This window comes from Alligator sinensis, unplaced genomic scaffold (assembly GCF_000455745.1).
Source record: "Alligator sinensis unplaced genomic scaffold, ASM45574v1 scaffold297_1, whole genome shotgun sequence".
Classification (NCBI taxonomy): Eukaryota; Metazoa; Chordata; order Crocodylia; family Alligatoridae; genus Alligator; species Alligator sinensis.
This window is the reverse complement of record NW_005841848.1, coordinates 5,699,949-5,722,123: the sequence shown is the minus strand read 5'-3', so window position 1 is coordinate 5,722,123 and position 22,175 is coordinate 5,699,949. Positions and strand designations below refer to the sequence as shown.

The window sequence follows — 22,175 nt, the reverse complement described above, 5'->3', positions numbered from 1 at the left end:
CCTCCCTAACCTCATCACCAGAAGCAAATTTCCTCGGGCCCAGAGCACACCAAAAGGATCCAGACCGTGCCAGGACAAGAAATGCAAAACCTGCCAACACATCTCCACCACCCCACAATTACTACACCCCACAACAGAGCCACCAGCATTCCTGGATCTTACAGCTGCACCTCCAGAAATGTAATATACCTCATCCAATGCACCAAATGCCCTGATTGAAAATATGTAGGAGAGACCAAACAACAACTGCGTACCAGAATGAATGCACACTGGAAATCTATCAAAGACAGAAATACCCAATTACCTGGGGGGGCACATTTCTCACAAGAAAACCACTCTCTCTCCAATCTCTCAGTCCTGATCCTCAAATGAAACTTACAAAACACTTCCCTGAGATGAGCCTATGAACTCCACTTCATCAACCTCCTGGATACTAAAAATCATGGACTAAAAATAGACATTGGATTTATGACAGATTATAACCTGCCTGACATCTGACTCCCCAGGTATCTCTCCACTATTCATCCCCCTTCTCTCTCTTCCCCGCCCTCCCCCACCCCCCAGCCTGTCTCTCATGCCTCAATCTACATTTTCACTGACTACCTGTCTTGTATGCATACCAGCCCAGCCTGGCTTCTTTACTTTTCATTCCATCCAGGAAGAGCACACACCAACTGCTGAAACTTCCTTAGCCTGATGAAGGGTTTTTAAACCCAAAAGCTTGTCTAATAATTGTTTCCAACTATTTAAGTTGGTCTAATAAAAGATATCAAATTCACCCAAAGAACCTTGTCTGCCTAGAAAAGTTAGGCACTTCAAAGACTGCAGAGGGTTTCAATTTCATCATTCAACTCAACACACCATTTCTAAAGAATGTTATTATTTTTGTTAAAATGGAAATCATGGTGCACCGTCACCTCTGAATTACTGACATTACATTGAGATCATAAGAGAAGAGATCTCTTTTCTCCAGCAACCAGGAGAAAAGGAGAAGTGAATGCATGAAAAGTCCTGCTTGGTGAGAAGCCAGGGTAAGTTTGGTTTGAGCATACTTAATACAAGCAATATTTGAAAAATTCAACAGAAATGTAACTGGGCAGCAGCTCAATCCTTTCTCATGAGTTATAATGCCAGAATTCAGGTTCTAGCCTCTAGTGAACATGTACAGTAAATTCAAACTGATGCACTTGTTACATTTTGCTTAGGTAGTTCAAGATCTAGCTCACAAAATTGCATAATTTAAAAATTTGGAAGATATAATTCAAGCAAATTAATGCGGGAGGCCTTGGTTAAATTTGAGACTTCCTTCCTCAGTTTTGCCCTCACAAATATACACACACATCTTGTTACCACCTGCATTTTGGGGATTCCACCATCACGTATAAGAATGGAATATGATCAGACCTATCAATATATATATATTGTGGTTTACTTTGTAAAGTCTTCCATAAGCATTCACATTACCTCTTTTATTGAAATATGTTGTTTTTTCTACTGAAAAGGGCCAAAGGATGTTAACATTTGCAATATTATACATTTTATAATACTTTTATGGTTCTGGTATTCAAGTCAGTTTTACTTTTATGGGATGAGGTGGCTTAATACAATTATTTTTATAATAACAAGCTCAAATTATAAGGATGATAAATACAGTAAAAATCTCTGTTATCCAGTACTTCACCAACCGAAATACTTTATTAAGAGAGTGGGCAGGGAAAAGCTCACACGTGGCGGCCTCTGACATCATTCACCACCTGCACTGCTACCACTCCATGTGTGGCCACTGCCACACCCTGGCTCCCCTAGTTCTGTGTTATCTGAAAACCCTGCTGGGTTATTTCAGATAATCAGAGTTTTTACATAATCGGCAATCCCCTTACCCTGGGGGTGCCGGATAACAGAGATTTTACTGTATAAGGATTTATTCCAATTCTTCTATTTTCCATTTATATTTAGTTTTTGGTTTTTCTGCTTATATTAAATCTTTGTGTATGTAGGCACATGGGGTGCATCCACACATGCAGGTACATATGCTTGCAGCAGCTCAAATAGAAGTGGCACACATTTGGGCTGAAGATTTTTGCCTCAGCGCACACAGCTGAACATGCACTTTAATGTGTGACAAGTTGTGCCACTTGGGGCAAACTGACCCAGCTCCTCCTGGATCTGTATAAATGCTGCCCTCATGACCAGCTTAGGGCTATTTGCTCTCAAGAGCTTCTGAGGTCTGCCAGTTGACATATGGGAACACTAGCCCCTTGTGCCAGTGGGACTGCTGCATCAGCCCTGACCTACAGTGGCCCCTCTACCCTCTACTTATTGCAGCAGCCTGGCAGTGGGGGCTGCTGCCTGGCTGTGACCTGCTGCCACCTGCAACACCATCTGCCCCCTTGAATCTGCAGTCCCATGTCTGCACACCTACCAGACCTGGACAGGGACCGTACAGCCACCTAGACTGTGGCACAGGCACTGTAGCAGAACCATCTACACCTCTAGGCCAGCTGCCAGTGGGCTGTAGCTGCACGGCTGGCCTTTGTGTGGTACTGCTGTCAAGTGTGTCCCCGCCTGCCATTTGGGCAGCTATCGCCTGGAAAATGTTCTCAGTGTGGTGGCCTGCTTTGAACTCTCAAAGCATGTCCTCCTGGCCCCAAATGGCCAGGAGATCAGCCACCTCATTTGCCCTCCAGCTGGGTCCTGGGTCCAGCCCTAGGAAAGCTCCTTTGCCTGGGTCCTGCCACTTGCCTCACTAACAGGAATCCTGGTGTTACTTATTTAAAAACTGCACATTCTCTGATTTTTAAAAAAAATCTCAAATTCACTCTTTACAATATCCCAACATCCATGTTCTTCCACAATTAAAACAAAAGGCCACTATAGACATATAGACATATATAGACTAGAGAGAGAGTGTGAGTGCACACGTGTGTGGTGCACAAGACACAAGAGAGAGATCTATCAGTTGGGCAATGCTTTATTGAAATATTTACAATTTTAAAGCAATTTGGAAGCATACCAGTGCCTCTATCATCATAATAAAATAAATTCTAAATATCGATATGCTTTGATGTTTGCTTTTGGCTTTCTCACTATAGAAAAATTAGAGCTTTCCCTGACCCCTTCACTAATCAGGATGTGGGGACAGCTGCCCCTGCAGCTGCAGTTCCTTCCAGCTGGTTTCATTCTGTCTGGCAGCTGGGCATGCTGCGTGTGTGATGGGGGGATGTGGGGGGGATGTGAGGTATGTAGAGGGGTCTGTGTGCAGTGTGTAGGTGGATGTGGGGGGACGTGGGTGGGTATGGAGGTGGTGTGGGCTGTGTGGGTGGGTTAAAGGAGGATGTGGAGGGGCATAGGGTGAGTGTGTACGTGTAGGAGGGATGTGGGGTTTGTAGGAGGGGCGTGTGAGGGGGATGTGGGGTTTGAGCGGGGACCACACACCTGCCCCCCTGCCCCCTGCAGTGCACAGCCCCTGGAGCTGGCAGCACCCACCAATACACACCACACCCATAAACCCCTCCACCCCCACATCCCTGGCAATTTACCTGGGCCATCTCCCAGGTCTGGATCATTCCACAGCCTTGCCCTGCATCTGGTTGCCCCACATGCTAAAGGAGCATGCTAGGGCAGCAGAAGCACCAAAGACATGCTCTGACCAGATACCAGTGTCTCTTTGGAGGACTATCTCTGGGTTGCCTCAGAGCACAGTCCTGGACCGTGCCATGCCCTGCTTCTTTTCCCCAGGGAGTTTTTTGTTATCTGGATTTCCAGGTATCAAATTTAGAGTCCGTGCTGCAAATACGCAGTGTGGGGAACATTTTTCCATTTTCAGCATGCCTTTTGCAGCGTCTCAAACTGCTTTGAAATGCCGCAAGATGCATGTGAGCACTCATCTGGACGCGCCCATGCATGTGAGGTTAGAAAACAACTTTATTCCCTCTTAATTTTCATGTGCATTATTCTAGATTTTTTTCACGTTATTTCCTGTTTGAACAGAAAACTCAACAAGAACAGTACTTACCTAGGTGGGGGCTTTCCTTTTGCTTCACACTGTATTACAATATTCTCCCGGGGGTCAACAATGTAGTCTTTTGGAGATTGCTGAGTTATCGTTGGAGGCTGTGACACTTTGTTGTGGAATATAATTAAGAAAGAGAGGAAGAAACTTAAAGATATTTTAAAGGTACCAAGAAACTAGTTTTATAAGCACACAACGCAGAAATACATTCAGCCACAAAATTAGCAACAAATATTTGGCATTAAAGTATCCTTTGCATTCAATGGGTCAAGTTCTCTACTGTTGTAAATCAGCGTCTGTCTACTGACTTCAGTGGTGCCCTGATGATTTACAGTAGCCTGATAGCTGTCTCAAAATTTTAGCAGATATTCCTTGTTTAAGACATCATGAAACTCAATCAATATTTGTGAAGTCAAAGGACACCCTGAAAGCTAGCACATACATCAAAAGAAACAACTGAAAGCCCTATGTACACATTAAAAAAGTTAATTTCCAATGTACAAAATAATCAAAATATTTGTGGCATTTTTTTCAGTTTATAAATTTTGAAGGCATTTCAGACAATCCAGGTGGGAATCAGCCTTGCACTATCTTTCAATGTTAACAAGTTTAATATATCACTAAGGCACAATTTAGTGAAAGCAACGTTCAGGAGTAAAACAATTTTTACAGACATTTTTAATTGAAAATATGACCATAATCAAAGTGCGGGGAAAAGTAAGCTTATCTAGCTAAAGACAGAAAGAACTTGATTCTGATAGAGATGAGCATTTTGGGATTCCAAACAAATATTATTGCTTTCTTGTACTTTTTTATTCTCCTTAAATTGAACATGCACAAAACTAAAGGGGATTTTGAGGAGAAGGAGAAGACAAGAATACTTAGGGTCAGACAAGCTGCAAGAATGATTAGGATGATAAAAACCCCTTTTCCTGGCAAAGGAGTTGATGCCAATGTATGTCAATCAATCTGAAATCATTCATAATTGTCTAGATTTCATTGCATACCCTGGACTGTAAATTTTATGGCAAAAGGAGATGCAGCAGGGACACTAGACTGTAAATTTCATGGTAAAGGGAGATACAGCAGGGTAGAGATGGACCGTATCAGGCCATCGGAGATGCATGAGCTTTTGTTAACCCAAAATCACTTCATCAGATTCTGTGGTAAATGGAGCTGTATACAATGGAAGTGCAATGTCTCAGTACAAATCTACTGATCTGTTTACATAACTGTGACAGCCAGATGAATACCATAACTGTAATTCAGAGCTCTATCTGTGAATCTGTTCAGCTTAGAAAAGCAGGGAAAATTCTATAAAATCCCTTCACACACACACACACACACACACACACACACACACACACACACACACACTTTTATTTATTTGACCTATTATCTTTTTAGAGTTTAAAATATGGTGGGAATATGAATATGGAAACAAAAGGTCATTCTGTATAGAAAATTTTTTTTAAACTTTCATTTTGAAAATGTCAAAATAAACATTTCAATTTCAGTGACATTAAAACAAATTTGTTATATGTTTTGTCATCAAATCTGCTTTTTTCCAGTGATAAAAGTTTCATCCAGTTCTAGACAGTAATTCAAAATCTGAAAGTGTCTTAATAACAAAGTCCCTAATGATATCCTGGGCAGTGAGAGTGTTCAGCCTCTCACACAAAGTGCTCCAATGCCACACAGTGCAACTGTCTGTCATACTAAAAGGAAGTTACTGTTCTGATATTCTCAGAGCAGAATTTGAGCCAATATTCTTTGCAAATTTTGGCAATTTTCATAAATTATTCATTACAGTGCACATTCACATTCAAAAAGCTCTTGTACATATTTTGAAAAGAAAAAAAAAAGAGAAATGGTCTTTCCTTATCATTCTAAGAGATGCTTCCTGGGATGGAAAAGCCTGGGATGGTTTTGTATCATAGCTTTGTAAACATTTTCATACTCATTATATCTTATAATTGATTAGGCTTCAGAGGATGCAGAGTTGCAAAAACATAAAAGTTGCACTCTAATAGTAAGATATGCATAACAAGTAACTTTAACAGCAGTGATAACTAAAATTCTTGCGCAAATACTACAAATATGTGCTGTTCTCTTAGTCTGACCCATGGCCCAAACTGAAATACATACATATTTTAGTCCCTTTCCATCTAACGGTGTTTGGATACAGGACTTCAGTCTATTCTATTAAAGATAAAATCCAGCTTTTAAGCAAGGGTGTGATTTACAAGTACTTCCTATCCTTCCTGGTGTATAGGAAGAGGCAGTAATAGTCTTAATGGTGATAAATAAAGGAATCATGCAATAGCCAGAAAAAAGTGTTCAAATCACAATACTGCAACTGGTATACAAATCTAATCAGAATAAAACAGACCCTGGAAGCTTTAAAAAAATTGCAGAGAAAAAAGTGATTGGATGGGGGTGGGAGAGTTGGGGGTGGGGGATGTGGAAAGGGGATGATTTCTTTCTAGGGTGACAGCTTTTCAAGTTCTCCTATAGGGAGGCTGTCAGAGGATAGTTCTTTTCCCCCCCAAGCTAGGGACAGACATTCAAAACGCCTGAGCCTGAACTGATTCAATCTTTGCACGTTAGTTTAACCTGGCTAGGCAGAATCAGTTTGCATTTCTGGGATGTCTGTGCAGTTACAAGCACATGCCTGCAGTGGCTCAGGCTAGAAGCCGGGGGGGGGGGGGAGCGCTAGAGCAGCCCTCCCTTCCCTGTATCAGTGCTGAGCTGAGGGGAGCGTGGCAAGGCCCTGGCAGGACACTCTGATTAGGGAGTGGTTTCCACCCCCCTCCCCGCTTCTGACCAGCCCAGCAGAGAATTGATAACACAGTGCTTATCATCCCATTAAGAAAAAGACAGAGGGACATTACCAGTTTCCTGTTGATTCTGCCTTTGTCATGTCTGCCACAGTATGGACTGTAGGCAGCATGTGGTCTGCTAACTAATGCTGAGAGGTGTCTGTGCAAGGCAGATGGGAACATGAGAATCCCTGCTTAGCAGGGAGTGGAGTGGGGAGGGTGGAGCAGGGGGAAACCAGGCAGCAAGGCCAGCCCATCCTATCCTGCAAAACCTGCAGCCACAGGGGGCCCCCGCAGCCAAGGGGCCCTTGTTCCCAGCCACTCGCCATCCCTCTCCCCTCCCTACTGCTGGCTTCTTCAACCGTTCACCACACTCCCCGCTCTCCCACCACTGATGCTGGCTTCTTCACATCAGGGGGCCCCAAAACTACACCTTGCAGGGGGCCCCAAAAAATTTTGGGCCAGCCCTGCTAGGCAGACACTGTGGTCTCTGCCAGAGCTCCAGCCAGGGAGCAGAGGGGAGGTGCCGGCCCTGTTGTGGAGCAGAGAGCCCCGCCCAGCCCAGAGAGCATGCCAGGATGCTGGGGGAGTCTGATTTAACCTAAACCAGCAAGGGGTCTGGGACAGACATTGCATAAACCAGTTTGAGCCAAATCAGTTAAGTCTGATACTACATTCAACCAGGTTCATCTCAAACCAGTTTCAGCCATTTTCAAACTGGTTTATGTGCACTGAACATCTGTTCTGTTACAGGTTTAAACCAGTTGCTGATCACTTAAACCGGCTTATGTGTAATGTCTGTCCCTAGCTCAAGGTAGCATTTCTCAGACCCTATGAGTTGCTGGAAAAAGTGTTGTCTGACAAAGGGTGCCAGTTTAGCTCTTTTTCTCACAAAGGATACTGATACCATTTGATGCACAACCAAGATCTAAAACTTGCAGAAAGATCTCATCTCCTGCACCTGTGTGCAATCCATTATACTTGAAGTCACTGGACTCAACATGTGACCAGCTAGCCTAGAGATGCAAACAGAAAAATGGGGCTCAATTAACTAGCCATACAAGCTTAAAAATATATCCTTGGAGGTATAAAAAGTGTGTAAGTCCAACTGCCTCTACCTTATTCAGACATGTCTGCAGTGAATTCAACAAATATATTTACTCCTGAAAGTAGTAATAGCAAAGCTTATTTTTTAAAATAAAGCTATTAATGTTTAGATGAAGTAAATCAAAATGTATTTGAATGTTTTTTATATAGGATATATATACATACAATCAAATCTTCTCATCACTGCATGCACAAAACATTTAGCCACAGCAACACACAATTGTGCCATATCCACATTGCTTGGACTTCTACAATTAACGCTGAGCAAAAATATTAGTTTCAGCAGCACACATTCTATCTTTCGTTGTCTGTTTTTTTGTGGACAGAAACTTACATTCTTCAAGAAGTTTTGCTTTTTTTTCCCCCCATCAGAATCAGCAGGTGAATGGGTAAACAAAGATGAAAGGAAAACCAATTGTTAGTAAGAAGGAAATCAGCATGTTATATGGGGAAAGTAAGTATCTCTGACAAATGCAAAGAAAACGTTTGCAATTACCACACTGAGATCAGAAGGGGAAAAACTGACCGTTCTGGATCAGTGTACAGGAACCTGTTCTGAAAATGTTGACTTTTAATAACAATCCTGATATATGATTTTAACATAAAAAGGACAAAGAACATTGATACAGAAGTGATAAGGTGATAGGATATCAGAATTAATGGAGTGTACTGACCTCCTGCTGCAACCAAAATCAATCTACCCATATGGAAGAACAAAGGAAATGCTTCAGGCTAAAATTACTCTTACGAAGACAAAGGCATCTAATTCTATTTTAGAGATATGCAATTACTTTTGGTTTGAAAAATACGTGAAAATTACTATTAATCTTAGTTGTCGCATGCTTCACTGTATGACCTTACCTCATATTACTTACTTTGCATAAAGTCTGCTCATCGATAACATTTTAGAACATGAAAAGGACAAACTACTCTACTGTTGGTCATTGCTTGCTCACTTTGAGCTAGTTCAATAATTATCAGTGTTCTTAAGTGGTCTCCTTTGTTTAATAAATAGTAGAAAATATATAGCACATGAGGTGATCAGATTATAAGCATGGCCACATTTCAGATTGCAACCTGAGAGCTTGAATGCCCTGATGAAGTTGCAGAACTAGGTGCTAGTTCCTTGCACAAGATCCAAGTAAAGACTTGGAAGTCTGAACTGGAATTTTAGTGGAATGACCAAGTCCAAAACTGCAATCCTGAAAAGAAATAGTAGGTGGATTTATCTCAAGTATGTAAAGAAATATTATTATGTATTACTATTTTGAAGGAACCTATCCCTGGACACACTTACTCACATAGGACCTGACTTATCATGTGCAATAGGTTTGGGGTTTCAAAAAAAAAATTACTCCTGGCTTACACAGGTGCAGCAGCAGCTCAGCAGGCCAGAGTCTCCTCACATGGGTCTATCCATGAACTTGCTTTGTAAATCATCTCGGTAAGAGTTAAAGGACTTAAATGAAGAATCCTTGCATTTGAAAGCTCATCTAACTTAAATTCCTACCATGCAATTGGTCCAATAAAAGATATCACCTGTAAAAATCCTTGCTTCACGCATAATTCCTGGACCATCACAGCTACAGTATCACTCCAACATTCACTACCAATCCTGAAAACCTCTCAGAGTTGCCACTTCACCAGATGGCTGCCTCATTTTTAATTTTAAAGTTCCTCAGGTGCCTAGACTTGCACCTCTTTGCACACTCATAGCTTAATTACTCTTACCAGGGCCGAGCAGCTCAGCTTCTACTCAGGCCTAAGTCTGACTGGGATCTGGAAACATGGAAAGGACCTCCTCTCCCTTCCCTCCCCCGACTTTTCCCCCTATTAGTCATGGGCTTTTGTCCAGCTACATTGTCACAAATTACACACACAGAGATACAACAATTGGTATCCAGATGTAGCCAAATGCTTGTACAGGCAGTGCATAGCCATCCTTCTGAAACAGCTCAGTCTATATGCACACACACTTTTACACAGCTAGTGCAGGGGTTATATAATCATAACCTATGCATAACCACCAAAAGGCCACTTGCATGACTAGAAAACCACCATTTACACACACAGGGAGTGGGTAAGAGAATTCTACCACTGGTGTTCCTCTACCTAAGATCCCCTGGGGGACTCAATGCAGTAGGCTTGTTTTAAACACGCCTAATACATACAGGTCAGATCAGACTCCCTTCAAAATGCAATTGCAGCCAGAGTTTCTTTTTCTGACTGGAAAAAGAAGGAATGTCCCCTTTTCATTCAATAACTTCATTTGCATTGTACTTACACAGGCAGTGGGCAAACCAGATTCAGTTCCTTCTACTGTCTGGCAGCGTTTAAACCCATCTTCTTTTCTCACGCCCAGGGGAGTGGCCCAACCAGCAAGCTATTGGCTACTCTGGAGATCTATGCCACTACACTTAAAACTGTGCAACTGTGCAGAAAAGAAGTCAAGATTTACATCAAAGACAGATCAGAAGAATAAGAATGACTCTGTAGGCATTCACCTGGGCTCCAGTCCCTGCTCCCAACAGTCTTTATTTCTCCTTAAAAAGAAGGGCTTTGCATGCAATTTCTTTATTTTTTTTTTTAAGCAAGCTGAAAAAAGTAAGTGAGAAATTCCATCATGTGACATCATACTGATATCCACAAGGGTTATCAGCGGGGTTGTGGCCATTATATCCACCACACAAACCTGGGCCATTTCACCTAATGGAGAAAATTATGGTAGTATGTTGTCATCTTCTGTGTGGCTACCACTTACCGGGCATGGAAAACTTTGCCACTGGGTTTTATAGAATTTTGATGAGAAATGCAAAGCCTCAGGAAACTGGGATGAATGTCAGGCTTTGGAGGGTGGACTCCTCTGTCCATCAAAACATAACTGTTTCTAATGATCCCTCCTAACCTTGCCCTCTTGCCTATTTAAATAAATAAATTGGTCATAATTACAGAAATCCTTAGTTAGTTAGACTTGGGCTAATTGTAGAGGCCACTATATTTGTAAAGTTCTTTAAAAACAAAAAAAATTGATAGCAAGTACCTTATGATCAAATATATTGCTATACAGATGCTTCATGAATTAATACATGTATAGGTTTTAATTTGAGGTCTTGTAAATATCTTCTGGTATACATATATACATATCACATTTAAACACATATTTAACAAGTTAATACTTACAATCAAGAGGTACTTCCAATGCTGTAATCATTTGGCAGAGAAAGAGAATCAATGGAGCTCTGCTTGCAGATATGCTTTTCTTTGTCATCATTACTTAAGATGTATAAGTTATCTTGTGCTGAAAAGGTTCAACTTATCTTTTCACCAAAAAAGGCTGTTTACAATAATCATATAAATGTAGCCAATGGAGCTGGAAGACAAGGATAAGAGACTGATAATGTAGAAATGCTATAGAACCTTGATAGATATAATTTTGTAGCAGTAAGTGAAATCATTAATCTGTATGTTATGTCTAGGAATAAGAACAGAGGAGCAGAGCCTAAACCATTGGTCTTAATCAAATATAAGGCAATCATCTGAGCCTACAAGCTCTGAGGAATACCTTGATCATAATGCATCAACTTGCCACTTGCTCCTCCTTACTTATGGAAGCTAGTGAAGAACAATTTAGGGTCAGGCTTCAGGTAGAACAAATAGGGCAGTTGTTGCAGGCAATATACTTCATGGCTATGTCCAGATGAGTGTGGCCATGGGGTATATGGCACCACAGACCCATCTGCAGTGCAACACACCAGACTTTCGGGCATTCCCCACATTCAGTTGCTGGCCCCAACCTCCATTACCCCACCCAGGGTAACCTGCCATGTGCCAGGGGGCACATGGCATGGGCACTCCCCAGGGATAAGTAGCAGCAGCACAAGATCCTGCACAGTGAAATATGACTGTAATATGTAGACATCATTTGTTAAAATACATTTGTACATTTTAGGAGTTAAAACTCACTCAATTTTGTAGTATTCTTTGCAACAATAATTAATCACCAGATTACCAAGTACTCATTGTTACACCATGTTTTACTTTTGCCCTCAGTCTGGACAGTCAAAAGGCCAGTTCTGAAGCATTAGCACCCCTTTATTAACAGAATGCATGAATGCTTCTTCCAAGGAAGACAAATCATCAGCAGTACAGTAAATTTCAAGAAAGGACCAGATCCAGTAAAAGACATGGGCAAAGCAGGATTCAAGTAGAATTGAGACATCTAAAAAACTCTCAGCTAAGTAACCTGTAAGCACATACAGTCATTCTCCTACTTTCCTCTTTGACAGTCTTTTTCTCCAGGCATGTAATGTTCAGTTTCTGCACATGACAAAATCTGTTCTATTCTGAGCATCTTAGAACTTAACCAAGGCTGACGGAAATCCAGAAAATAGGTTCTTTCAACTAAGTCCCCTGAATGGCTAAGTGTGGTAGGCATTCCCAAAATATGCCTAATACACACCCACAAGAGAGTGGTGGGAGCAGCAGCGAGAGCAGCTAGAAGAGCAGGCGAATGCTGAATGAACCACTGGACCAGTGGCTCCCGGCCGAGTGGCTCATGGCAGCAGGAGCTGCCCTGCTCCCTCTCCCTGCATCCCCCAAATGAGCTGTGGCCCTGTGCCGTGCCTACCCCACCCTGGCTAAACAGCGCTTGCCTCAGTCCCTGCCCCTTCCCCTGCCCTTGCCCCAGCCCCTACCCTCCCTCGCCATGGGGGCCTTGATCTGCCCCTCTACCCCCTTATTAAAGTGAAACTAGTTGATGTTTTATTGGTGGAAATTTGATTATAGCAAATGATGTAGGCCAGGACTCATTTGGGAAATGATTCCATAGGCCTGAGAATGTTCTCTAGCTGTTAAGCTCATTTTGTGAAGTGGACCAAATGCCACTTCTGATTAAGAAATGAAGTTATACATTTCTGTTCATTCCAGAGCAATGTGAAATTTGACCTAAATCAAGTATGACCCTGTGATTTTACATAAAAACTGGAAACTGAAAAAGCAAAAAAAGACCTAGGTCTGTGGAAATCTGAACATGACTCACCTAGTAGAAGATTACTGTAACCAACAGGCCATTGGGTGTTTTGAAATATTAGGGCCAAAAAAACCTCTTGTGATGAGGCTTGATTTCATAGAAATAAATTAAATGGAGTGGGGAGTGGAATCTAGGCTTCTACAGTCTGGTGCTACCTGTTCTGATCACCAGAAAGTGTTGTTCTCACTTGTTGGCTCAAGGTATATTAAAGTATTTTATATCCACATTCAAAATCACATTCTGCTTGATTCAAGACTTGAATTTGAATAAGGTTTCCTACCTGTCAGGCAGGTGTCCTAATTACCATACATATTCTGGTTGCGGTGAGGGACAGAAACTTACTAAAACTTTTCTGTTGCAGCTATTTTGTACTATTTAATATACAGTTTGATAAATAGTAATGGAGGCAGAAAGAGACTGGTTTTGTAGGTGGTTAGAAACTCACGTGTGAGGTAGCATTCTTTGGTTCATCTTCTACGCCACTGACTATTTATTTATTCAGATTAGAACAGTATCCACAGGAGAGATTGAGAGTCCCTTAGACACCCTAGATTACCCAGTAGATTAATGTATTTAATCTTAGCTATTATTTCCAAGATTGCTATCAATCTGTTGTTTTTGCTTCAACCAGCTTCCTGAAACCTAGAACATTTTCAGAAAATTTTCTTCTCCTTTTGGTTTGTAATGTTGGGTTTTGTCTACAGTGTGTCTATATGTGTGTATGCACACATGGATTGGGATATGTTAGTGAACAGATTGGCTTTCTGAAAATGTGTAACAACTCTATAACTGGCTTCTATCCAGATGTAATTTGAACCTGTAGCAGGACCCTATGGAAAGCTTTATGGAAAGCTTTCTGTTTGTTTAAGTATATATTAGAAAAGAATGACTATTAAAACAGGGGAAATCATCTGTTTCTTTTACATTGCAGCATTATTTAATATGGTGAACAGGGAAGGCTAGAGAAAGACATTATCAAAAGGAGCCAGAATGCACCTGTGTGTCAGATGGAAAGCACTAGGTAGCAGCATAACACACAAGCACTAGGGTGAGGGACAGACATTCAAAAAGCCTGAGCCTGAATTGATTCAATCTTCGCAGGTTAGTCTAACTTGGCTAGGCTGAACTGGTTTGTAACCAGACAGACATTCTCTCTGGACTTAGGAAATTCAGACACGTGCCTGCGGTGGCTCAGACTAGAAGCCGAAGGGAGCTAAAGCAGCTCTTCCTTCCCTTGTACAGTGCTGAGCTGAGGGGGACATGGCCAGGCCCTAGCAGGACATTCGGATTAGGAAGGTCTGCCTGTACCCTCCCAGGCTTTTTCCTGCTTGCTGCTCAAGGGGTGGGAGTGTTGCCAGACCCCAGACCCCTGCTAGCACTCTGAGGCAATGGAAGGGAGGAGGTGCACTGCATGCATCTGTTGATGGTATGGAGCTTTTTAATTTCCATCCCTGCTTCTTTATACTGTCTGCAGAAAACTGACAGGTGAGCAAGCCAGCAGGGGCCTGATAACAGTGTTTATCACTTGACCAGCAAAACAATAGGCTGTCTCCATTACTTCAAACTCTTCTTAAACAGCTTACCAGCTGACCTGTTGATTAGCTCCAAACAGCCTGAAGCAATCACTGTTCTGTCTGCCTGTCCCAGTGAAACTGGAGACACACACGTCTGCATTTTCCTAGCATACCATAAGCCTAGGGTCTGTGGTGCTGGGGTCCCTGCTGTGGGAGATGGGAGGGAGGGGGAGATTTCCTGCTTGAGCAGCGAGCAGCAGGAGGGGTGGGCAGGGGGAAGCCAGGCAGACCCTGCTGTGCCTGCAAATCTCTGCCAAAGCTCCAGCCAGGAAGCAGAGGGGAGGGATCAGCTCTGCCGTGGAACAGAGAGCCCAGCACAGAGAGCATGCTGGGATGCTGGGGGTGTCTGGTTTATCTTAAACCAGCAAGAGGTCTGGGGCAGACACTGCATAAACCAGTTTGAGCCAAATCCATTAAGTCTGATACCACATTTAACCAAGTTTTTCTCAAACTGGTTTCAGTCATTTTCAAACTGGTTTATGTTCACTGAACTTCTGTTCTGTTACAGGTTTAAACCAGTTTCTAATCACTTAAACCAGTTTATGTGTAATGTCTGTCCCTAGCCTAGAAGATCACTGAGCTTCTAATGACTGGGATGTTTCATATTGGGGCAAAAGAGCAAAGGAAAGAAAATATTCCATTAGAAATGAAAGGAAGGAGATGGAAAAATTAATAGGTAGAGAGCCAGGATAAGTTGGGAGGTAGAATCTAGGTGGAAACCTTGAAGTTCAATGGATGAAAGCCTTACTTAAACAAGAACACAATGTCTCCCATAAGTACCAGTAGGGTGAGGCAGTTCCACACCATGTTCAAAGTAAACTCCTGTGTTTTTATATCATTCCAGAGTATTTACATTTGAATCAAAATATGAAAGTTAGAAACATGAAAATGTTATGACAGGCAAAAAGGAAAAACCAAAATATTTAGAGAGTTTTAACACACTTTGCATCCTATTATGTGTTCATAATTAGGATATTGGAGACCATGCCCAAACACTACAAATCCAAGAAAAATTAAAAGTAAACTGATAGACATTCTTCTTCCCTTCCCTCATCTGTCTAAGCAAAAGACACGTATATTTTAGTGCAGAGGACAGCGAAGCTTTCTAGAGCAATCTGTCTGTTGTGAGGCTGCAACGCGTGTTGTAATTTAGGAACACAATGAAGAAAAACATTTCCAAATGTGGAAAAGGAACTTAATAAATTGAAGCATTCAATGATTTATACATAATAATTCTGTATTATAAATATTCCATTTTGATACACATGCTATCTTCGGGGAGGAATGCTTAGTCTAAATTCTCTCTTTCTTTCATAACAGCAACTCCCTTATCAGTCAAAGCCAGATCTTTGCAAGGTTATATATTTCATCCAATAATTATAAAAGTGGCAGAAATGTGATTAAAAATTATTTTTTACCACATACGCACTTTTTAAAAACAACTAGTTTATATCTCGAAGATAATCAACATTTTTTTATCTAATAGTAAAATGAAAAAGGTCAATAAACTAAAATTAAAAATTACAAGTTATTCTAATTCCAAATGTCCCCAAAAAATGGAAACAGGTATAATAACGGTATTACTATGTCATTAGCTATTACTTACTGACTATTAACACTCTGTAGTAATAGTCTGTATTAACAGCAATATTCATACCATATAGAAATTACTTTATATATTTTCAAAGACAGCATGGTTCCATGAACTAAGCAGTAAACTGGGAGTCAGAAGAACTGGATCCTAGTCCCAGATCTGTTTCTGAGTGATTACAGGCAAGTCATTTCACCTCCTAGTGCTTCCATTTCCATTCCCATTTTTTGCTTATCTTGTCTATTTACATATAAATATTAGAGAGAAGATCTACCTATTATTATGTTTTTTTATATAGTATGTACATAATGGGCCCCAATCTTGACTAGGATATCTAGGAACTACTGTAAAACAAACAAATAATACATGTCTAACACATCAAATACATTTTTATGAGCTAAACAAAAAGAGATAAATCAATGCTTTCAAACTTTTGAATAAGCAGCTATTGTGCATCTTCCAATTTAAGCATTTTTCAGTAGCATCACAAACTTAAGATCTGGGTTCAGATGAAAGCATTAGCTGTATAGCCTGATCTCCTGTATGCTGCAGAACATTACATTTCACCCAGTTATTTGGGTACTCAGCCCATGCACTTGTGTTAAGCTAAAGCAGGGGTAGGCAAAATCTGGCCTGTGGGCCAAATCCGGACCGCCAGGCCATTCTATCCGGCCCGCGGGGCCTTTAAAAATTTTAGAAAATTAATTTCTATCTGCCCTTGGCCACTTGTCAAAATGACAGGTGGCCAGTGGCAGCAGGATCCAGCAGGAGCCTGTGGCTGAGCAACAGGGCTAGCCCGGCTCCACCCAGCCCCACACCTCCTGCTGGGCCCCGGCGAGTGGAGGGGCCATGGCAGAACCCAGTGGGCGGAAGAGCCATGGCGGGACCCAGCAGAGCCATGGTGGGTGGTGGGATGCGGTAGGCGGCAGAGCCCAGCTGGGTGGTGGAGCCTCAGTGGGCCCCAGCAGGTGGAAGTGTGGGCCCTGATGGGCATCAGAGCTGTGGCTGGGCCCCAGCGAGTGGTGGGGAGGCAGCAGGCCCCAAGAGATAGCAAAGCCATGGCGGGTGACAGAGTTGCAGTGGCCCTGGCAGGCAGTGGGGTTGCGGTGGAACCCAAGCAGGCAGTGGAGCCACAGCAGGCAGCGGGCCCCAGCAGCCAGCCAAACTATGACCAGGCCCCAGTGAATGACGGGACTGTGGTGGGACCTGGCAGGCAATGGAGCAACAGTGGGTGGCAGAGCCACACAAAACACACAGTAGGACTGTATTTTGAGCTATTATGCAGCCACCTCTAGACACACTTTTTGTAAACACAGAAATCAGTACAAAAATATTTTTAAATAAAATTAAAAGGTTATAGTAGGTGTGTGTGTACACACCTTTTTCTTGGTTTCCAGATGGCAGCACCCTTACTCCCAAAAGGAATACTTCCGGGGCAAGGTGAGGGACTTCCAACGGCAAAAGACAGGGGCTAGGCCCAGGGGTGGGACTTCTGGTCCCAATATGGTGACCAGGGGCAGGGCAACTATCAAGGGGCAGGGCTACCCATGTGGCCCCAAAACTCCCCAAAACTTGGTAAGTGACCCTCCGCCCAAAATAACTGTCCGCCCCTGGGCTAAGGCATATATTTTAGAAAAGCATCCCATATCAACCTGAACACATCAGGGAAAGGAGAATCCATTACTTCACTGGTAATTTGTTCAAATGATTAATCACCTCACAGTTAAAAATCTGTGCTTTATTTTTCAGGCTGGTGTTCTGGCAGACAAAGGTTGCTGAATGAGCTGGCCTTCATAAATGTCACTAAGGTAACTGGGATAACTGGTTGCCTTGGGAAATGTTATAAACAACATCTCAGGGATTTAGCGTAATACTTGGTAGAAAGACTCAGGCTAGTCACCACTCATTCATCCTTCCTAGTATTTGGCTAGTTGTTAGAATCCTGTTTGCTCCTGATGCTCAGGTGATCTACTGGTTCCTCCTCTCAGCTCCTGACCTGATGTGCCTTGCCTCCTAGCCCCAGCCTTTGGACTGCCCATGCCCAAGTCTGTTATATGTGGTTCTGGCCTTTGGACCACCTCTTGGTCCTAGATTTTGGCCTTAACCACTTGGCTGGTCTGCCCACCACCCTGTACCTGCAGTTTGATGTCAGCAGCTAATTGATGGCTCTTGTTTTACCTTTCTCCACTAAACTAAAAAAAGCTTATGGTACACAGTATCTTCTCCCTGTGAAGATATTTTACATAATAAATGAAGCTATCTTTGTCAGTTCTCAATCCATTTAATTTCTATGCTATGGATATTGTTCAGTGGCATTTTTCTTTAATTAGAACATCATGAGGTACTAATTCAAATGGCATGCAAGGTCTATTACATCTACATGCTTACTTTATCAGAGAATGAAATCAGGTTTACTTGATAAAGTCCTGTTTTCCATAAAAGCATGCTGATCAATATTAATTGTATTCCTCTCCTTTAATTTTCTATTAATTGAATAGCATATTGGGTTCTCCACTACTCTGAGGGGGATTAATATCAGGCTGACCAACCTATAATTGCTGGGGCCATCCACCTTGCCCTGCTGGAATATTGGCATGACATCATCATTCCTCCAAACTTTTGTCATTTCTACAATGTTCCAAGATTTATTAGAAATTAACTACACTGGGCCAGAAAGTTCCTTAGCATTTTTAAACAACTCTAGTAAACGTTATATGGACTCCTGACTTAAAATGGTTGCTAATATACTCTTTGATTACCAGTGGACTGAAAAGTACTTCATTGACTTCATGTGATATCACTACAACTGTTCCAAATACAGAACAATTATACTATGTATCTAACTCCAATTAAAACTATAAAACCAACATTAATTGAATAAAAGAAAATGTTTGTGAATAGTTAATGTTATACAATTCAAACAAAAATAAACAGTTCACAAAAAGGCTGCAAGATGTACACCTTTGTGTTCTTAAAACTGTCCCAAAATAAATAGAAATATGCATAGAGAATGCCATACCCATAAAGACTCAAGAGAAAATGTGAATAATAAAAGTAAACTAGTATCATTACCTTTATGGCAGCTCTATGTCTCTGTTATAACAGACAGCACTGACTGAACAGGGTTTCACGTACATAGAGTCAATTACAGGATCAGAACCTTAATGAAACTTAGTTGGAGTTATGTGGGTGTATATGCAGGGATTGGTTTTGCAGAATTTCCAGAGGACTCGCTCTCTTATGTGGCATTTCTGACCTGAGTGGTTACAAGACAACAAAAAAAAGATTCTAAGAAAAAAAATGGTAAGGATGTCAGTTTTTCTATTTTTATTTGTACTGCACTGAGAGATACAGAGAGAGATGGGCAATGAGCCAAAAAATGTTGTTTGTTTCACTTTTTCTCCCCGAAGTCTTCAAGCACTGTTCTACTCTGAAAAATCAGAGTAAAAATGGCATCTTTTTACTCACCAGCTATATTGTATGGACCAGATCCAGTAAAAATTATCAGGTGCCATTGTGGCATCAGAGTTAGGCACGTAGGCTCTCTAAACAGTGCCCAAGGAGAGTTAGGCAGCTAAATCATTTTGCAGCCCTGTGCACTGTTAAACAGGCGTTGTGTTCCAAAAGTGGCATGGGACATTCTGAGATGAAATATACACTATTTACATTAAAATACTGAACTATTGTTCACAGCAGTCAATCACACTTAGATCAGTTGTACCTACTCAGTGCGGAAAAGACAGATTTGCACCAAGGACACTAAAAATGATTTAGCCTGACAAGTGCTGTTCCAGAAATACACAAGACTAAGAGATTTTAATATTTGCAGGGTCATCAAAGTATTTTGACTGCCTCCTTAAATGCTTGCCTCACTTCATATTTCATTACCCTTAAGAGCAGAATTAAACTTGTGGAAGCCAAGTCCAAAGAGATCAAGAGCTGTTATATTAAAGTTACGTGGCAACAACATGAATTTCCTTAAAACAATTTTGTGAGGGGCCAAAAATACAGTCACTGTATGTTAGATGTGCTATAAGAAGCCAATTGGGTTAGACACTTCAGGTTTTCTTTATTCTAATGGAGCTTAGGCACCAAGCTGCTCTGACTGAGACTGGTGCACAGAAGTGAAAACTTCAGGCACCTTGGTAACTTTAAATCAAACTGGGAGGCATCTACAAGTTTAGACACACCTTCAGGATTAGGCAGCAGATAAACATTAGTTTTCTCACTCTGAAATTTGGATGGAGGCTCCTCAATTCTACCAAAATCTTCCTTAAATATTTAAAGTCAGACCTGTCCAACTGGTGGCTCAAGTGCCACATGTGGCCCACTAGGGGTTAAGTTGTTGTCCCTGGCCTTCTGCTTGGCTGTTCCCCCCATCACTCTGGCTGCAACAGCAGCTGGAGTCTCTTGGCTCCCCATCTGGCTGCAGGGCAATGCAACAGCATGGGGAGCTGAGGGTGAGCCCGGGGCATGCAATGCAGCATGGTTGGGATGGGAGTTGGGGGAAGTCACAGTCACTCAATACAGCAGTGAGGCAGGTGTACAGTGTAGTACAGGATCATCTGTGTACACAGTACACCAGGAGGGCAACTGTAAGGGTGTGTGGTGTAAGGGTGGGGCATGCAGCCCAGGAGGGGCCATGGCTTGCCCTGATGAAGCCTGTGGGGTGTGCAGCCCCCTCCCCCCCCCCCCCCCCCCCCCCGCCCCCGGGGGGGCGGCGGCCCGTGGTGCACCCCCTGCAAAAGGGCACCGTTGATACTGTTGGCAGCACCTAGGGGCAATTGCTGCTCACCACCCTGATCTGTCCCTGATCGCTCCCGGCCATTGCTGACACTGTTGGTGGCACCTGCAGGTGGTTGCTGACCTGTGGCTGGGGGTTGCCCCCCCCCCCCCCCCCCCCCCCCCGGTTGCAGTCCATGGGGTGTACAGCCCCTAGGGTCTTCAAAATTGGACAGCCCTAACTTCAGTCCCTTACTACATATAGTACACACTCTCTCGTGTGCGTGCATGCATGTGTGCGCGCACATGCATGTATATGAGAGAGCAAAAGAGAATGAAAGAAAGATAAAGAATGAGAAAGACAGAATGCCACATTTATACATATGTATGCATATAAATATATATTCATTCTTGTCATCTGACGTGATAAAAATAATGTTATTGATGTTTCTTTGTTTAGAATCATAGAAAATTAGAGTTGGAAGGGACCTCAGGAGGCCATCTAATCCAACCCCCTGCTCAAAGCAGGACCATCCCCAACTAGATCATTCCAGCCAGGGTTTTGTCAAGCTGGGCCTTAAAAATCTCCAAGGATGGAGATTCTATCACCTCTGTAGGTAACTTGTTCCAGTGCTTCACCACCCTCCTAGTGAGAAAGTTTTTCCTAATATCCAACCTAAACTTTCCTTGTTGCAAGTTGATACCATTGCTCCTTGTTCTGTCAAGGAGGAAAAGGTCTCAACCTTGCAGTCAACACAATTAGAGAAAGTGGATTCTTTTGAGTCAAAAAAGTGGCAGACAAGGGAGTCCACTTGTGAAAATCCTCTAAAAGCAATGATAATGTACTGCTGACATTGAGAATACAATGAACAGGTATGAGAAAAACAAAATTTGGTCTGTAGCACATATATTACAGATGGTGATAGGGAGGAGGAAAGAACTCAGTTGGACTCTCAAATCCCATAGCAACCTTGAAAATCTGATGGTTACAGAAACAAATTAAGATTTGTTCTTTAACTCACTGAAATATAATACATATGCAGCCCTTGTGACACTGTTTTTCAGACTATGCTTCAAAATTGCTTTCAAAAGTGATTTAGCACAAAATCTATATTGCCCCTTAAGGAACCTCCAATTTAGGCTTTGACATGCTTAAAAACTAGGTGTCTAGTGCTAGAAGTGTGATAGAATATATCTACATCACGTACCCAGAGCTTCTAAAAAGCAGCACGAGAGTATGTTCTGCCACCATACCCTGTTTTCCCCATGTCAAAACCTGAAATGAGGCAACAAAGCTGGCCCCGAAAGCACTGCCCAT

General features: G+C 42.2%; 1 protein-coding gene across 3 annotated transcripts in view; it reads right to left on the bottom strand.

The window, feature by feature from the left end:
* The window catches only part of NRCAM (neuronal cell adhesion molecule), a 153,750-nt gene that overhangs the window by 94,590 nt on the left and 36,985 nt on the right, over nt 1–22,175 (bottom strand). For 2 of the 3 annotated variants that reach the window (XM_025208975.1, XM_025208970.1), the window contains exons 3-5: nt 11,122–11,311; nt 8,276–8,293; nt 4,016–4,121 (exon numbers count right to left, since the gene is read on the bottom strand). In XM_025208975.1, coding sequence (XP_025064760.1) covers nt 4,016–4,121; nt 8,276–8,293; nt 11,122–11,212 — 215 coding nt within the window. In that variant the 5' untranslated portion in view covers nt 11,213–11,311. The remainder of the gene's footprint in view (nt 1–4,015; nt 4,122–8,275; nt 8,294–11,121; nt 11,312–22,175) is intronic. The other variant, XM_025208982.1, reaches the window with a different exon arrangement.